This window comes from Pseudopipra pipra, chromosome 5 (assembly GCF_036250125.1).
Source record: "Pseudopipra pipra isolate bDixPip1 chromosome 5, bDixPip1.hap1, whole genome shotgun sequence".
In the NCBI taxonomy this organism is placed as follows: domain Eukaryota; kingdom Metazoa; phylum Chordata; class Aves; order Passeriformes; family Pipridae; genus Pseudopipra; species Pseudopipra pipra.
The window spans coordinates 15,802,221-15,817,432 of NC_087553.1; the positions used below are offsets into that span (position 1 = coordinate 15,802,221).

At 39.5% G+C, this 15,212-nt stretch overlaps 1 protein-coding gene across 12 annotated transcripts in view; it reads left to right on the forward strand.

Moving 5' to 3' along the window:
- BICD1 (BICD cargo adaptor 1) overlaps positions 1-15,212 on the forward strand; it is a 169,430-nt gene that overhangs the window by 135,725 nt on the left and 18,493 nt on the right. For 5 of the 12 annotated variants that reach the window (XM_064654664.1, XM_064654666.1, XM_064654662.1 and 2 more), the window contains exons 6-7: positions 116-267; positions 6,921-7,128. In XM_064654664.1, coding sequence (XP_064510734.1) covers positions 116-267; positions 6,921-7,128 — 360 coding nt within the window. Of the gene's footprint in view, positions 1-115; positions 268-6,920; positions 7,239-8,188; positions 8,380-15,212 lie in introns of those variants that run through there. The other 7 variants (XM_064654668.1, XM_064654669.1, XM_064654657.1 and 4 more) reach the window with 3 other exon arrangements.

Below are 15,212 nucleotides of genomic sequence, written 5' to 3' on the forward strand. Positions count from 1 at the left end.
TCATTTACTGTGTGACATCAAAAGAAGAAGGACATCAAAACCAAAATCAGACATGGCATCTTAGCTGTTATCAGATATCTGGCTCATAAGCATATATCCTTGTTTGTGTTTTTAGACAGCTGAAGTGGCACTAGCCAATTTGAAGAATAAATATGAAAATGAAAAAGCAATGGTGACTGAGACCATGACCAAACTACGGAATGAATTAAAGGCTTTGAAGGAAGATGCAGCTACCTTCTCATCCTTGAGAGCAATGTTTGCAACCAGGTAAGGGAAGTGGTGTCTCCATCTGGCTCAGAACTGTAAAAACAAATACGTGTGTACTAAGTGACAACAGACTTAGCCATGTATGTTGGGTGCTTAGGAGGAGAGAGAAATTATTTTCTGCAAGGTCAGTGGTTTGCTGGATGAAGGTGAATGAGTCCTAGAATGCACACTGTGCAAAACTTGCAAGCTTTCAAGTGCTACTGAGCTGCGTGTCTTGGAAAATAAAGCTGGAGAATAGCAATGTCAATACAACCTTGAGTAAATTGTTATAAATGCCAATATATGCTTGCAGTATATTTGCATTTATAGAGCTTTTTGAAGTGGAAATCAAATAGTAGATTTATGTGGCTGATTTTCCCATTCAGAAGTACGCAGTGATTCTGTCATGTAAAGCTATCGTACGGTTAATGATGATCTTCAGAACCCCATGTTTTCATTACAATGAGATTCATTACTTACCACTAGTAAAATCTATTTCATCAGCCAGCCTATGCTGTAATCCAGCACTAATAATTGTAAGGCCACTGTAATTTCCCACTCCAGCATGAATTCTTATTTTCTCTCACTGTGATTTTCAATTTATTATCTTCTCCTTCACAAAATAAGTTTAACTGATCTTCTGTATCATAGTTCATCCTGGCAGGACAGTAATTAATCATCTTTCATCTTTCCTTCTCCCACACCTTCTTCAGAGGAGCTTTTGGTTTTACACTGAGTCACAGAATCAAGTGGGTTGGAAAAGACCTCTGAGATCCTTGAGTCCAACCTATGACCGGACACCACGGTGTCAACTAGACCATGGCACTCAGGGCCACATCCAGTCTTTCCTTAAACACTGCCAGGGAAGGGGGCTCCACCACCCCCCTGGGCTCTCCATTCCAATGTCTAATCACCCTTGCTGTGAAGAAATCCTTCCTAATGTACAACCTAAAACTCCCCTGGCGCAACTTAACACTATGTTACCTAAAAATAATTTTTTTTAAAAATCCAACATTTTCATCAATAAATTCTTAATTCACAAGTACACAAGCAAATGATTATCCTAAGGAAATTATTCTGTTAGATTAGGACTTTTTTCCCCCCTTATGGTCAAACACAGTGCAAGTTTCTTCTTTGTGCTTCAGTCCACAAATGATAAGATGTTGTGCCTCATGTCAGCATCTCTCCAGTGCTCCCTGTGGTATATAGGTGCTGTCTCACCACTTCCAGCCTTCTAAAGTCCTTTGTTGCCTAGTCACAGTGGCAGCAGCAGCTGGGAGAGGTGGGAAGGAAAGAGAAGGGACATTTATGTGTCGTGACATTGGTGCTGTGTACAAATTCATCATAGGTTCATCGTCAGAAGAGTTCGCGTAGTGACATAATGGAAAAGAAGACCCAACTCAGCAGGTGGTGTGAACCAAGGTAGCCTGATTGATTTAATTGGCAACTAAAGATTTTCTTCGAGAAAGGAAAGCTGTGTGTGTGTATTAGAAATGCATGTGTTGATCTTCACTTGCAAGCTCATTACTCTAGGAGATACATGAATGTACTAACTCTGTAAGACTCCCTGGAAGGCGGCTAACTCTGGAGGAGAGGAGTGGCATCGTGAGCATAAAGCAAACAAGTGTCTTGCATGGAGCATAAATCATCAACCTACGAGGTAAAAGTAGTTTGCGAAGATTTAGAAGTTAATTAAAGGGAATGTTAGATTGCTGGTGTACTGAATGCTCCTTACCTTAGTTGGGCATCCTGAGTGCAGACTTATATGGGTTTAAGGCATATCCTAAAGCTGGTGGGAGACAGCAGCATCTCTTCCATGAGAATTAGGCTTAAATGATGCCATTGATCCAGGAACCTTTTCTAGATGTCTTGTGTGTAGGATGCAATGAAGCTTCTATTTCTCTTCAATAAAAATAAAAGGAGCCTGGGTGACTTACTGAGTTACAGATTTTCACTTTATAAATGTCCAATGCTATCAGAGATAAACCCCAACTAAAGCATCAACTGCTGTTGGTAAACTCCATGCAGTAGTGATTAAACACTCAGTGTATGGCCTATGGAACATATCCCTGCCCTTGAGGTCATAAGTTTTGCCAAGTATTTTCTGAGCAGAGTTATAAAAGATTATTCACTACAAGGTCTTGCACATCAGTGTGCTTCTATAGATTTTTCCGTTGTAAAATATTCATTTTCCTTCCTTAGCGTGGAGTTTAATGGCCTTTATAATTAAATCAATCTTCCTAAATGTTCAAATCATTGACTCATTCCAAATAGTCCATTTCGAAGAGCATTTGTTTAAATGACAGTAAGCTAATACATTCTAGAAGTCTGTTGAAGAGGAGAAATCTGTTTGAAAATACAGGACACGTAAGATTCTTGTGCAGTAACATTAGATGCAATAGCAAGATCTAGCATAAAAAAGCAATTGTTTCATCTTTAGTTGAATAAAACAGTGGTTTCCATGGTTACAGTGCATCATATGGTACTTACTCCAGAATTTGTACCATAGGGAGATCATCCCTCTGATAGTAGGGTTGTATTAAAAAACTGAAAATGATTGCATATCCTGTTTGATAGAACAATATCCTTTCACTTTCATAAACCATCCTTTTCTGCTCATTTGGTCGCCAAATGGATGTTCATTCTGGTGCTGAACTGTATGGTTTCTTCCTTAAATGCACTGAATAAAGGTCACAACATGTTATAAGGAGGGCACAGGACATCTGTTTCTGGTCTGAACAGCAAAGATAGCACTTATCTCCAAAGCTCCCTTATGCAGAAAGCAGGAGTCCTCCTTTTTATGTGTTTTTCCCTGACACTTGTTCATCCTTCCACTCCTTAATTTCTTTCTTCAGTTCATCTTCCTATCAAAAGTCCTTCTGTCCTGCTTGTACTTCCACTTTTCTGTTTTTTCTTCTGGGACTGCTTTTTAACCCAGCACAAAAAATTGATTCTGATCTCTACAGCTTCCTCCTTCACTTTTGTGATCCTTTTCTGGGATTTATTTACTTCATACCTGTCAAGAATACGTCCTCAATATAGTTCAGGATTTCCTTTCCCCTACCATGTCTCAGGAAAAAACCCCACCAAAACCATAAAAAAAGTCTCTTCTGTGGGATACAAGGGTTTGGCAAAGCAGAGTCGAAGTTTCTATTTCATGCCAGAGCCATGTGTAGCCCACCTGATTTGCAGCTCCTGCCTTTAGCCTTCTTGTTTTATCCTGGGTTGCTTCTGGTATTCCCAGACCAGAGAAAATGGTGAGAGCCTTCCCTGCCTCTCCTGGTTTTTCCTCTCACTCCACCCCTGAGCTGCTGACCCAAGGTGGGAGCTGTGGGAGTGTGAAGCAGTGAGCAGCACTCATCCAGGGGAAAAATGAAAAATAAATAATAAACTCTTTAAAACATTCATTTTCCAATCTAGAGTAGATGTTGCCCTGTGAGAGGAAGGGAAGTCCCATGCAGAAGGAGAGAAGGAACTACTTTTAAAGCAGGAACCTAAAGGGATTCAGGAAGCTGATTTTACTGAGTCCCTACACATGCTTGCTTTCCTAGTCTAAAAGGAGATACTTAAAAGGAGAGAACAGGAAATATTACTTCTGATATTGCCATAGTCCTGACACTGCAGACATGGATCTTATTCTTCATCCATCAAGATGTTTTTAAAGGAAAAAGTGTGCTGAAGAGATGGATTAGGAAGATTGGACAGGTCCTGGAGACGAGGACACTTTTATGAGCAAAAGAGAATTCTGATTATATGGCTAGAACAGGGAACTGTCACTGTCACTGGGTTTTAGCTCAAGCTCTGCTGTGATTTATGTTACCTAAATTACGCATAAGCCTGATTCGGTATTTGGTTTACATTCCTAGACGAGAGAGGGAGATGCAACTAGAAATCCCTTAAAATCCTATATAAGCTTCTTGGATCAGTTCATACAAAATAAGTGGGCTTATGTATCTGTCTGCTTCCTTTCTGAGACAAGAGAAATGAGAAATAGGTGAAACCTTGACTTTTGCTCTGGCAATGAGTAGACCAGCAGACAGCAGGATAACACTGCTGGTTATTTAATAGTCACTTGTAGGCTACACCTGTCCTGAGGCGAGGGAAGAATTGGGAAAGAGCTCCAACTCAGGAGGGACATAACTTAACTTTTGTTATTTACTACTATTTGAATCCTTCTGGAAGGCTGTTCAAAGCCCTGGAGCATCCTGGAGCCCTGCTCGGAACACAGTGGTCAGCATCATGCCAGAAGTCATGTCTTTGAGGAGTTCTTAACCTTTTTCTTCTTCAGTATCCTGTGAGACTTCACGATTGTTTGTCAAACATGTGGGTGAAAGGCAATATGGATGTGTGTAATGCTTTGTCATTTTTTAATTGGAAACACTTCTCTTTTTATCCCACACTTGCACATATCTAGGAATATTTCAGTGAAGGGAAATGCTGTGGCTGCAGGCAGTAGTTACCTCCCACTATATGGAATAACCTTCAATGCTGCAAACTTCAGGGAGATCTGAGACTGTTAATTCAGCAGTTTCTAAAGTTAATTATGGCCTTTACTTGACTGATTTAGGTTTAAGCTTTCTGAACTCTGTTTCTCAAAAAAGAAAAAAAAAACTTGAGCAACAAAACCCGGAGACAAGGGACCGTGTGTTTGTGGTGGAGGTCAGATGACTGGAAGCACCCAAACACTGCAGTGAACTGCCAGAAGTGTGGGATTCCAGTTATGGGGAGATTTCTACGAAGGACATATAATTAATTAGATGGATTGGAAAATGTGATTAGTTTTGTCTCAAGTATGAGACCAGCTAACAGCATCTAGTATATCCAGATTTCTTGAGCCAACTTGATATAGTTCATGGCAGGCAACAAAAAGGATGTTTGTCTGAGTCTGCTTTAGTAATATCCGCTTTCATGGCATTTATGTCTCTTAACTCTTCAGTTGTGCTGTTTTACAAACCAAGTGTTACTTTTAAAAATTTTCAACAGAAAACTATTTGGAAAAAAAAAGATGTCTCCTAGACAAAGAGGAAAGCGGGAGAGAATAAGAGGTGGATACAGGATCCATCTGGTTACAAGAACGAGTCTTTAAGACTCTGGCAACACAGACATTAAAGTCAATTAGTTTGAAATAGGAATTACTATAATCTACAGAATGCTGATTTCATTCTAGTATCTCTGTCAAGGAAGCTGGCTTAAGCATCAATAGACATTTCATGACTTGGAGCAGAAATAGGTGTGCAAGTTGTCTTTAAGCCAACCAGCATTTCATAAATATCTCTACTTCAAGGCTTGAATAACAACAGTCATGCTTATTAAGGTCCTGTGAAAGTAAGGTAATGCTGAAACTGTAGAGGAAACTGTGTCTTAGTAATTTTGTTTCCAGTGCCTGAATTATTCAAAAGGAGAGTACAATATATATGTAAGTGTTTGCGTGTGAAGAATAACTGCAAATTTTTGAAGTTTGCTTTGTTTCTGTTTCCCAAGGGGAAGATTAAAATTTCAGAGAAATTAGTTCCATCCCTCAGTTTACAATAATTCAAGTTTAATGCATCACACATGTTGATAAGGAAAACTAAAATAATTTTCTATGCTTGTTTTCTGTGAGTGATACTGATAAAGTTACATCCTCATCCATTACACAATTGCAATTACACAGCAAAGCTACTTAGATTTATACAGATCGTGTGGGAAGGAGATTTGGCAAAAGCTGCATCATTTAACATGCCTTGGATGTTGCCACAAATCTCTGATGGTCAGACAGTATTGCTATCTCTGAATCATCTCTCTGCTGGCGTACATTTATTGCTCTTGATTCTTACTGATTAGATGGTCTATTGCTAACAAACTGAAGCTATTTAGCTTCAAAAAATGACTTAAGACCATCTTGAAATGCCTTGCTCTTCCTGTTAACTTTAGGAATTATTGCTTAAAGCAGAACTAAATTGAATTTGGTCTTAGATATTAACAAAATCATAAGAAAGGTGGCTTTAGTTCTCAGAGTTCAAAAGCAAACGAAGGGAGTTTTTCATGCAGATAAAAGAGGCTGAGGGTTAAAAAGGAGAAGGTGACCATAGTGATGAACACCTGAGCACACCTCCAAAATATTCAACAGTAAATGTGAAATAACTCCAGATGTGGGGTTTTCTGAATAGTGCTTTTTAATCAGTTAACAATGGCAAATAACTGAGGGCTTCTCATTTCCAAAATCTGATGTGTCAAGTGTTCACACTACTTGCAACCTCCTTTTGTGGTATTTTCTTGAAGTGGATGTTACCGTCTATGAAAAATAGTATTATCTAATTAATAGACATTCTTATCATGACTTACTATCAGAACCAGCACCGAAAATTGTTACTTGTGGTCTAACATGGAGATAATCCCAAACCTCCCCTCCAATTGCTTATTATCTGCACTAGAAATGTATTACATTATGATAGACTACTATGATAGATATAGATACAGGTTCTCCTGCTGAGTGGAAAGTGTTGGCATTCAGATCCAAGACCAAATCTATTCAAAGTTGGGAACAGAAGAATTCAGGCTGTCTGCTTCCAGGATTAGGGTCAGCAAAAGCTTGGATCTGAATCTGCCTCTGTAACTGAAGCCCAGGAATGTGCTCACTGGTAGAGTTGGTTCTTGGACCGTTTCCCCAGATTTCTGCCTTGTTATTCCCCCAGGTGTGATGAGTACGTCACACAGCTGGATGAGATGCAGCGGCAGCTGGCGGCTGCGGAGGACGAGAAGAAGACCCTGAACTCTCTGTTGCGCATGGCTATCCAGCAAAAACTCGCCCTTACCCAGCGACTGGAGGATTTAGAGTTCGACCACGAGCAGTCCCGACGCAGCAAAGGCAAGCTTGGAAAGAGCAAGATCGGCAGCCCTAAAGTAAGTGAGGAGGCATCAGCCACCGTGCCAAGCATAGACACTTTCCTCCTGCATAGTCAGGGCCCACAGCAACCAAACTTACTGGTCAGCAGTGGCACTCAGAGGAAAAGGTATGCATGCAGTGATCTTTACAGTACAGTGCAGTAGCCAGACTTTCATTAAAGTCGTTCACTGAATTGTAAACATAATGATTCTTTTTTTTTTAAAATTATTTTTATTTTTTGGTTTTGTACTTTGACTGGGGAAAAGGAGGTGGGGAGGGTGTGCATATGAAATTCAAAGCCTGGCAACATGCGGTTCTGATCCACCTACTCACTGTTATTTCCTCCTCCTTAATGCAGTGTTCTGAACTATACTCTGTCAGTGTCTCAGTGCATCTTGTATGTCTTTAATATTAAGTGTGAATGTATTTTCTTTAACGAGTTTTCCTTCAGTTTTCCTTAAAGTTTTCTGTCACGAGCATCTGAAATAAAAAAAGGATTGTGCTCTATGAGAATTTCAGTGCTTAACACAAAAGAAACTGCATTTCTTTGTTAAGCTCTGGTGCTCACTTGCTCTTTAGCAGTTCAAAAATAATATGGATGTGTTCACTCAGATCATGTTTTCTACATGGGAGCAAGCAAGCTTTTGAAGGGGAATGGCTGCCATTCATAAACTAATGCAAATATTTTTCCGTTCAAGCAGTGAGTTCTTGTCTTGTGACTGCCCTGGCAAAGCTTTGTAGGTGTGGGATCTCTATTAGAGAAGTCCAGATAATCATTCCCTTTTCTCATATGCTCTAATCACAATGCAAAACCAAGAGAACATTCAGGGAACTTTGTACATGTCGACTCCAGGATGCTGATATATAACTCAACCTCATCTCTTCCTTCCCTAATGTGAACAAGTATTTCCAAGGCAGGCAAGGTGTTCTGCTCTGGAAATGACATGGGGTGGCAACACTAGTTGGTTTTTACCTGTTAAGCAAGTTAACATGATGTTGTCATTCGCAAGGCTTTGAAAGGTAATTAAAGTAAAACTCTTTTGTTTCCATATGTATTTTTCTTGGATCTCCTGCAAGACTATTCTCACCTTCCCTTTGTGATCAGAGCCATCCCAGGACTTCAGGGACCTACCTCCAGAAATTATTAAGAGCCCCCCCTCATCCCGCCTCCACAGAATCATATCTTCTGAGGGGCCCCCCTTCCATGAGTGAATTCATCCATGGGCACCGTCTCAGCAAGGAAAAAAGGTTAACTGTGGCCATACCAGGTAAACATTTTTTCCTTGGATGCATGTGGTGCTGAGTGGTTAGCAGAGCAGGGGACCCTCCCAGCACTGCAGATGCAATCTAATTTGGGCATCTTCTTGGGGACCTGAAAAGCAAAAATGACATCTCCTCCTACGTCACCTGTGGCAGGAGATGACATTCTGCTGGCAGCGGCCCAAACTGGTTTCAGATGCAGTGGGGAAGTCCTACTGTGGTGTTAGGTGGGTGCAGTCTCACTGGCATCCGCAGAGGCTGCACCCCCGTGCCTGGGTGGAGCTCAGTCTGGTGGTCGTGTTGGTAGTCCCCTTGGAAGACACAAACCCAACAGGACAGAGGAGTCAGACGTGTGAGGACCAGCGAGGGAGTGACTGACAGTGTGCAGGAGCCTATGCAGCGTTTGTCTTCTGCTCACCCTGGAGCACTCAGTCAGGTTTTTCTGAAGGGTAATGTTAAACTCACAGAAGGCTTAGTTTATATAAATTGAATCATGAAGTTTATCTTTGCAGGAAGCTTTTGCTCCTAATTTCCTGCCCAAATGTAGTATCCGCATGGAACAAGGCGAAGAAAGGAAATGGAAACTGGAATGCCATTTCAAAGGTTGAGACATCTTTCTTTGCCTGACAGACAAGCTAATAATTACTTTTTCTTCTGTGCCTGAGAAGAACCTTTGGCCTTTAAATGTGCACAGTCTTGTTTGGTGGTAATTTTCATTATTTGTTTTGAAATTTGTTATACACAAAAAAGAATAAGTAGAAAACATAGAAGCTAAACCCCTAAAGTGGTTTCTGCTCAAAAAAATGCTTATTCTGGAAAGCTGAGCAGTACCCTATAGTATGTTAAATTTCTCACCCAGTGCCATCAATATCACAGCTGCCTTTGAACCATGCAAGTAACACCCACTCCAAAGAAAAGTGTAAAACTGCAGACAGTCTAAACAAGACATTTTCCTAAGGAGTGTTGCAGAAAATAAATCAAAAGAGGTGTCTCCTGAGGAGAAAAACTTGTAAGTGGGAGGAAAGAAGCATCTTATAGAACATCACAGATGCGTGGACCACAGATTGAGAAACACTGACACAGGTTTTTTTTTCCAGTAAGAGAGGCCAAAGGATAAAGCAGCCTGAAAAGTAGAATTGTCCAGAAAATTATGTTTGCCTGGAGTCTTACCTGTCACTTTAGGTACATCTCTACATGTTCAGAGTATAAGGGTCTTGAGACAGAGTTGTTGATTTATGTTATGGTTGTCCTTAGGAATCTACAACAGTCCCAGCTTTCTGAATGCATTTGTCAGAATTTTACACCATCACATGGCCTTAGGCTCAGCTTGTGAGACTGACAGGTTCAAACCTGAGATTTTTCTGAGCGCTCAGATTCCAGTGTAAGCAGAGCCCATGTTAGAATCAGGTTGAAGATTAAGTAGTGAATTTTTCAGTTCTTACCAGTTTCTGGAAGATTTCTTACTGTTGTTAGCAGATGAAAGGAATGATGCATCAAGTAGGATTTTTTTTTTGCCATCTGTCTAATTATCTGTTTTGTGAAGGAACAGTGAAGAATGTTATTCTTCTACCTTTATAGAGAAAGTTTAAAAGCCTTGTATCAGAAAGAGTTTCTGTTCTCAGATGACTTGTGCAGTCAAGCAAGCCAGAAAGAAATGTAGCAACCCACACCTGCTTCTTCATCAGAGAGGGTGCAAAAGAGCAGCATCCAAACTCAAACACTATGGAGCCAAGGGTAGCTTGGCTTGAGGCTGAGTCCTCAGGAGTGGAGTAAGAATGAATCAAACCTACATTAAATGGAAGCATGTTTTGGTGTTTTTTCTTTTAAGTTTGTGAACTATTTCCTTCACACAAATATTTCAGCCATATTATGTGAGTGAATCTATCCCCTGTCCTTTCATTAGCTCTCAGTGTTGTGGGGACTGGGAGGCTGTAGCTGGGACTGCATTTGATGGAGACCAAGAGCCAAAATAGCTGAAGTTGGCAGAGGGAGAAGCCCAGCAGGCTCCCCTGCCCCATGCTCCCCATGCAGTAGCAAGCTGTGCTTGTCTTTCTTTGGCACCTTCTTTTGGACTTGGTGCTTGGCAGAAGAGACTGCCTTCAACTATGCTCTGGGCCCAGCTTTGACTACTGCTAGTAGAGGGAAAACTGGACTGCTTTTGCTGCCTTTTTCAGAGGAAGACCAGCTGAATTGAAGATCTCTCAAGAAAGAGATTCTCATTTCCTCATCAATTTCCGTTTGATTGCCCTCACCTTTAAATCAGCGTGCATGTCTCACTGACATCAAGCTGTGACAGCATGACTTGATCTGGGCTTCCTAATTGGACTAATAGCTCCTAACTGCCCACAGGGGCTAAAAATACCACTCAGTCCTTTTTCAAAGTATCATGTTCCATTTCTCCTAGGTAATGGTAAGCATTTTGCTTTGCTGTGTGTTACTTTTTTTTGCTTCTGTTCTGCTAAGATGTATTTTTACACTTTCAAGTCTTTATTCTTCTGATAGGCAGAAGCAGCTTGTACATGTCCAGCACAATTCCAGCCTACCTTTGCATGTGTTTGTGTTTGTTTTCATAACTACATGAAAAAGTCAGGGCATATAGAAAGCCTAATGCTCAGTTCAACAGTGTGAAACACTATGAAAAATGACCTTTCCTTTGCAGTTGTGTTCAGACTCCTTGAATATAAAGTCACTAGGTGCCTCTTAATATACCGCAGTCCCAAATATGAAATATGATTCTCTCAACCTCTTCAAGGAAAGACCAAACCAAAAAAGGTCTCCTGTAGTATCTGCTTTGACATCACTTCTCTGTCAGATATTTTAGCATGGAAATTCTAAAATTGAATATAAAGTTCTGTTATTTTAGCTTAAATTTAAATCAAGATCCTTGTGTAGATGATGCACCTGAAGAAAAAGGTTTCCTAACAGGCTTATGAAATGGACAATAACCAATGGCTGCAGCATTCTCTCTTAAACAGAGTCAACAACAAACCGCCTGAGAGTCTCCTTTGTTGGAGTGCCCCCCAAACAAACTGTGGTAGATGCTTCTTTCCCTATTGTTTATGCCTCGTATTTAAAGTCCCACACAGGAAAACGCTGCAAAAAGTAAAGCATTTCATATTTTGAAGGAATTCAGATCATAAGATCATAATGGGCAATCCTTTTCCTTTTAGAGAATTCTGTATGGTGATATATTTCATTTTATCAAAATAGAAAAAAGGAAAGTAGCCTTAAAATGTGACACATTTCTCTCAAATTCCAAGCCCAGCTGAGGTCAGATGTTTAGTTGAAATAAGCCAGACTAGCCCCATGGGTTTCAACAGAACTGTGCTAGTTTACTGCAATCCCAAGTTTTTGTTTCGTAGGTTTTAGATTTTGTTGTTCTTCATTGTTACAAGAGCATTTCATAAAATGGCTCTTCTAAAAGCTTTGAAAATAAAAATCACTGCAAAAGTAGGTAATTTTGTGGAGTTGCTCATTTCTGAAAGCACATTAAACCTGAAAGCCTCCTTGCTTTTCAGATGTCTTTCAAGAGTGATTTACAGGCTGGCATTTAATTCTCACAAGACGAGACTAATGGGGAAGACAAAGACAGCCCAAGGAATGCTACATAATAGTATCACAACTGCTCAAGCACTAAACTCATCACCTATCATGCATAATTAAGAGTATTTAATAGATACTCTTACTATAAAAGTATTCCAAGATTAATTTCTGCTGTAGCTCTATGCTTACAGGCAAATCAAATATGAATCACAATAGGATACAAATAACTAGCTCTTGTTTGTCGGTTTGTATTCTTACCTTAAAATGTAACTTAATTTATAAAAACTCTATCCCAAAGGAAATTCCTATAGGGTGTCACCAAGAGCTAACTTACACAGTCTGCAGGTAGACAGTATTTTTAAAAGCTAACAAGGAAAATGGAAATACAAAATCTCAATCACCCAAGTGCTGAGGTCTCCTAAGAAGTCTTATAATTGAATCTTTCAGCTGGAACTTGAGGGAAATTACTTAAGAGTTGTCTTTGCTAATTGACACACTGGAATTGGTTTAACCTGTGAAGAATAGGTGAGAAACCTAGGAATGTACTGATCTGTTTGATGTAGCACAAACAAAATTTAACACAGCAAGGAGCAGAGGGTCTTCTGAGTAGGGTGGCCCTTAGTGTTATAAGGCCTTAAGGGCTTTTAATAAGTCATGTGAGGTGTTGAGTAACCTCTCCTGGCTCAAGGGATGAGGAATACGCTAATGGTATTTTAATTTTTTCTTTCTGGATTTTGAGCTTTTTCAAGGTATAGTGTGTAGGGTGTGACTTTCAGAAATATTCTGTAAAAGGTAATCAGAAGCTCATGTTCCTTCTTCTGTATTTTTCTTAAAATAACGTTGAAGTGGAACTTAACATGTGGGGCAAGATCGTTGGTTTCAGCTCCTCCTTCTTGCTGCTTCATCTTGTTTAGGTAGTGTGAAGATACGGGAAAGCATCTTCAAAAGCAGTGAGTAGAAGCCCTTGCTAGGAAATGAAGCTCTCTTTACCCTCCCCTTTTGGATGCAGGGGTTGGGAAAATGACCAGGGAGGCTCAGGCTGACACCACTCTGCACAGCAGAGGCTGTCTGTAGACTTGTGCCTGTGTACCTTACACCATTGGAAAGGTAGGGGGAACAAATTTTTTTATAGCATTTCATTGTGTGTTGAAAAGGGTTTAAGTCAGAGGTCTTTAGCTGTGCACAGTTTTGTTCGTTCATTTGGTTTTTTGGGGGTTTTTTTTAGGAATATTTTGCCAAAAATAGTTCCAGAAGCTTTGCTTTTGAGCTTAGGTACCAATGTCAGAAAGCTCCTCACAGATTTCTAAATCTTGCTGCTACAGGCATTACTTCAGTACCTCAACTTCACTTTTTTCAGGCACTTCTCAATTTTGAAACAGCAGGACTGTTAGAAATCTGTAGATAGAGGAAAGCACAGCTTCCTTTAAAAAATGGTTATGAAAGAAGTCCTTTGAGGAGCACTAACAACTCAGAATTAAATTTTGTCAGGAGGGTGCTTTGCAGATCTTTATGATTGCTCGGGTCACCCAGTGAAGAGTTTTAAATATATCTTACTTCTCCTTTGTGAAGGAATTTTATAGATTAATGAAGAGGAAAATCAACATGACTAGGATCTAGAGACCTCTTTCTATGCTGATTTTATGTTAAATAATGTTACTCTGAGTTCCAAAGAGTGTGGGGTTTCTATATATTAGGTGAAACAGTTTATTCTTGAAAAGCAGGATAAGTGATTACCCAAGGCACAGCTACTAAACAGGATATGCAGACATATAATATATAACTAGTCAGGCTAGTCTGCTCTGAATTGTTCACTCAGGAAAGTTTGTTTTGCTTCATCCAAGCAATCCAAAGCATGAAAGTTCTTCAGAACCATTATGTTTTTTTTAAAAAAACCCACAACTTTATTCTGGGAATGCAAATATATCCAAGTGCAAATTGCCCTTTGCTTCATTAGAGATCCATGGATGATTCTTCTGAGTCCTTGGCTATGAGTATGTTGTATTTTATCTACTGAGAATGTACTTGCATTGATGGTGATCCTGTACCTGCAAGATGTCTCTGAGCTTGTGCAATTAGGCAGGCTACTGGCTGTTGTAAGACTCCTGCAATATTGGCCTAATCTGTCTCTTCGTGGAAAATGTATTTTATATGTTTTTAGTAGGATTTTTTAAAAATCAGATGTAAGAATTTTTTTAACCCAAATATGATGCTCTTCACAAAAAGGATAATTCAGTCATTATTTACTTATTGTCTATGTTCTCTTTTTTGTTCTGCATTGTCCTATTTTCTGTGGGTTTTGTAAACATGCCATATTTGTGTATATATGTGTTCATTGTTTAATGAGCGGTATTAGTGCATATATACAGATATATGTACATATCTTCCTGCTCTCAGGGCCATGTCCTGCATCTGATATGCTCATTCAACTAAGCTTGATGAGCATTGCATATTTATGCCATTTCAAGCATGGTATGTTGTTCTTGTGGAGGCCGTTTTGAATTTGAAGAACAATGTCCTTGCCAAGGACATCAGTTGGCTGTGACTGATGAAGGATTCAGCTGGCTAAATGTACTTTTACCTCTTGGTGCCACTGTGAACAGGACCTTTTCACTCTGTGCTTTTCCTCTCTTGCATTTAGCTCTCCAGTTGTCACTGATGAGACCAAACCCATACATTTCATGCTGATCAATATAATTTAGCTACTTCAATATAATTTAGCTATTATTGCATGAATTCACTGCAGTTCTACAAGTTTAATTTAATTTCTACTGATGTTTTTTCACTACATGTAGAAAGCAATTCCAAAAAAACCCCTATTTTTAATAGAAGTTTGTCTGTTTGAAAAAACATAAAAAACCCAACCAAACATACAATGAAACAAATAGATTGCAGTGAAATCCATGCCTTACTTTTGTATATTTTCATTAAAAGGCTATTGACATTTTTCTCTCTGTATCTAAGCTATGACATCATTGCTGGATGGAATGGTTAATATTAGCATCACTTGTTGAAGTTCTCCAATAAATCTTATTAGACTTCCAGTTGTTTCTAACTGAACAGGTATGCAGGTGACACATCAAATCTTTAAGGTGTGTTTCCAGATATTTGTTGTTTCCTATGAAAATTTTTGGCTTTGGAGTCCAGTCCCAGCAATTCACTAAAACAGAGATTGAAATATCTTGACAATGTTGGCAACAAAAGTCATCCATCTTTATCTTCTTTTATGACAAGGTTTAATGTGGTTTCATGACTTATTGATTTTTGCCATTAAAATGCACAGGAATATTCAATATTGGGC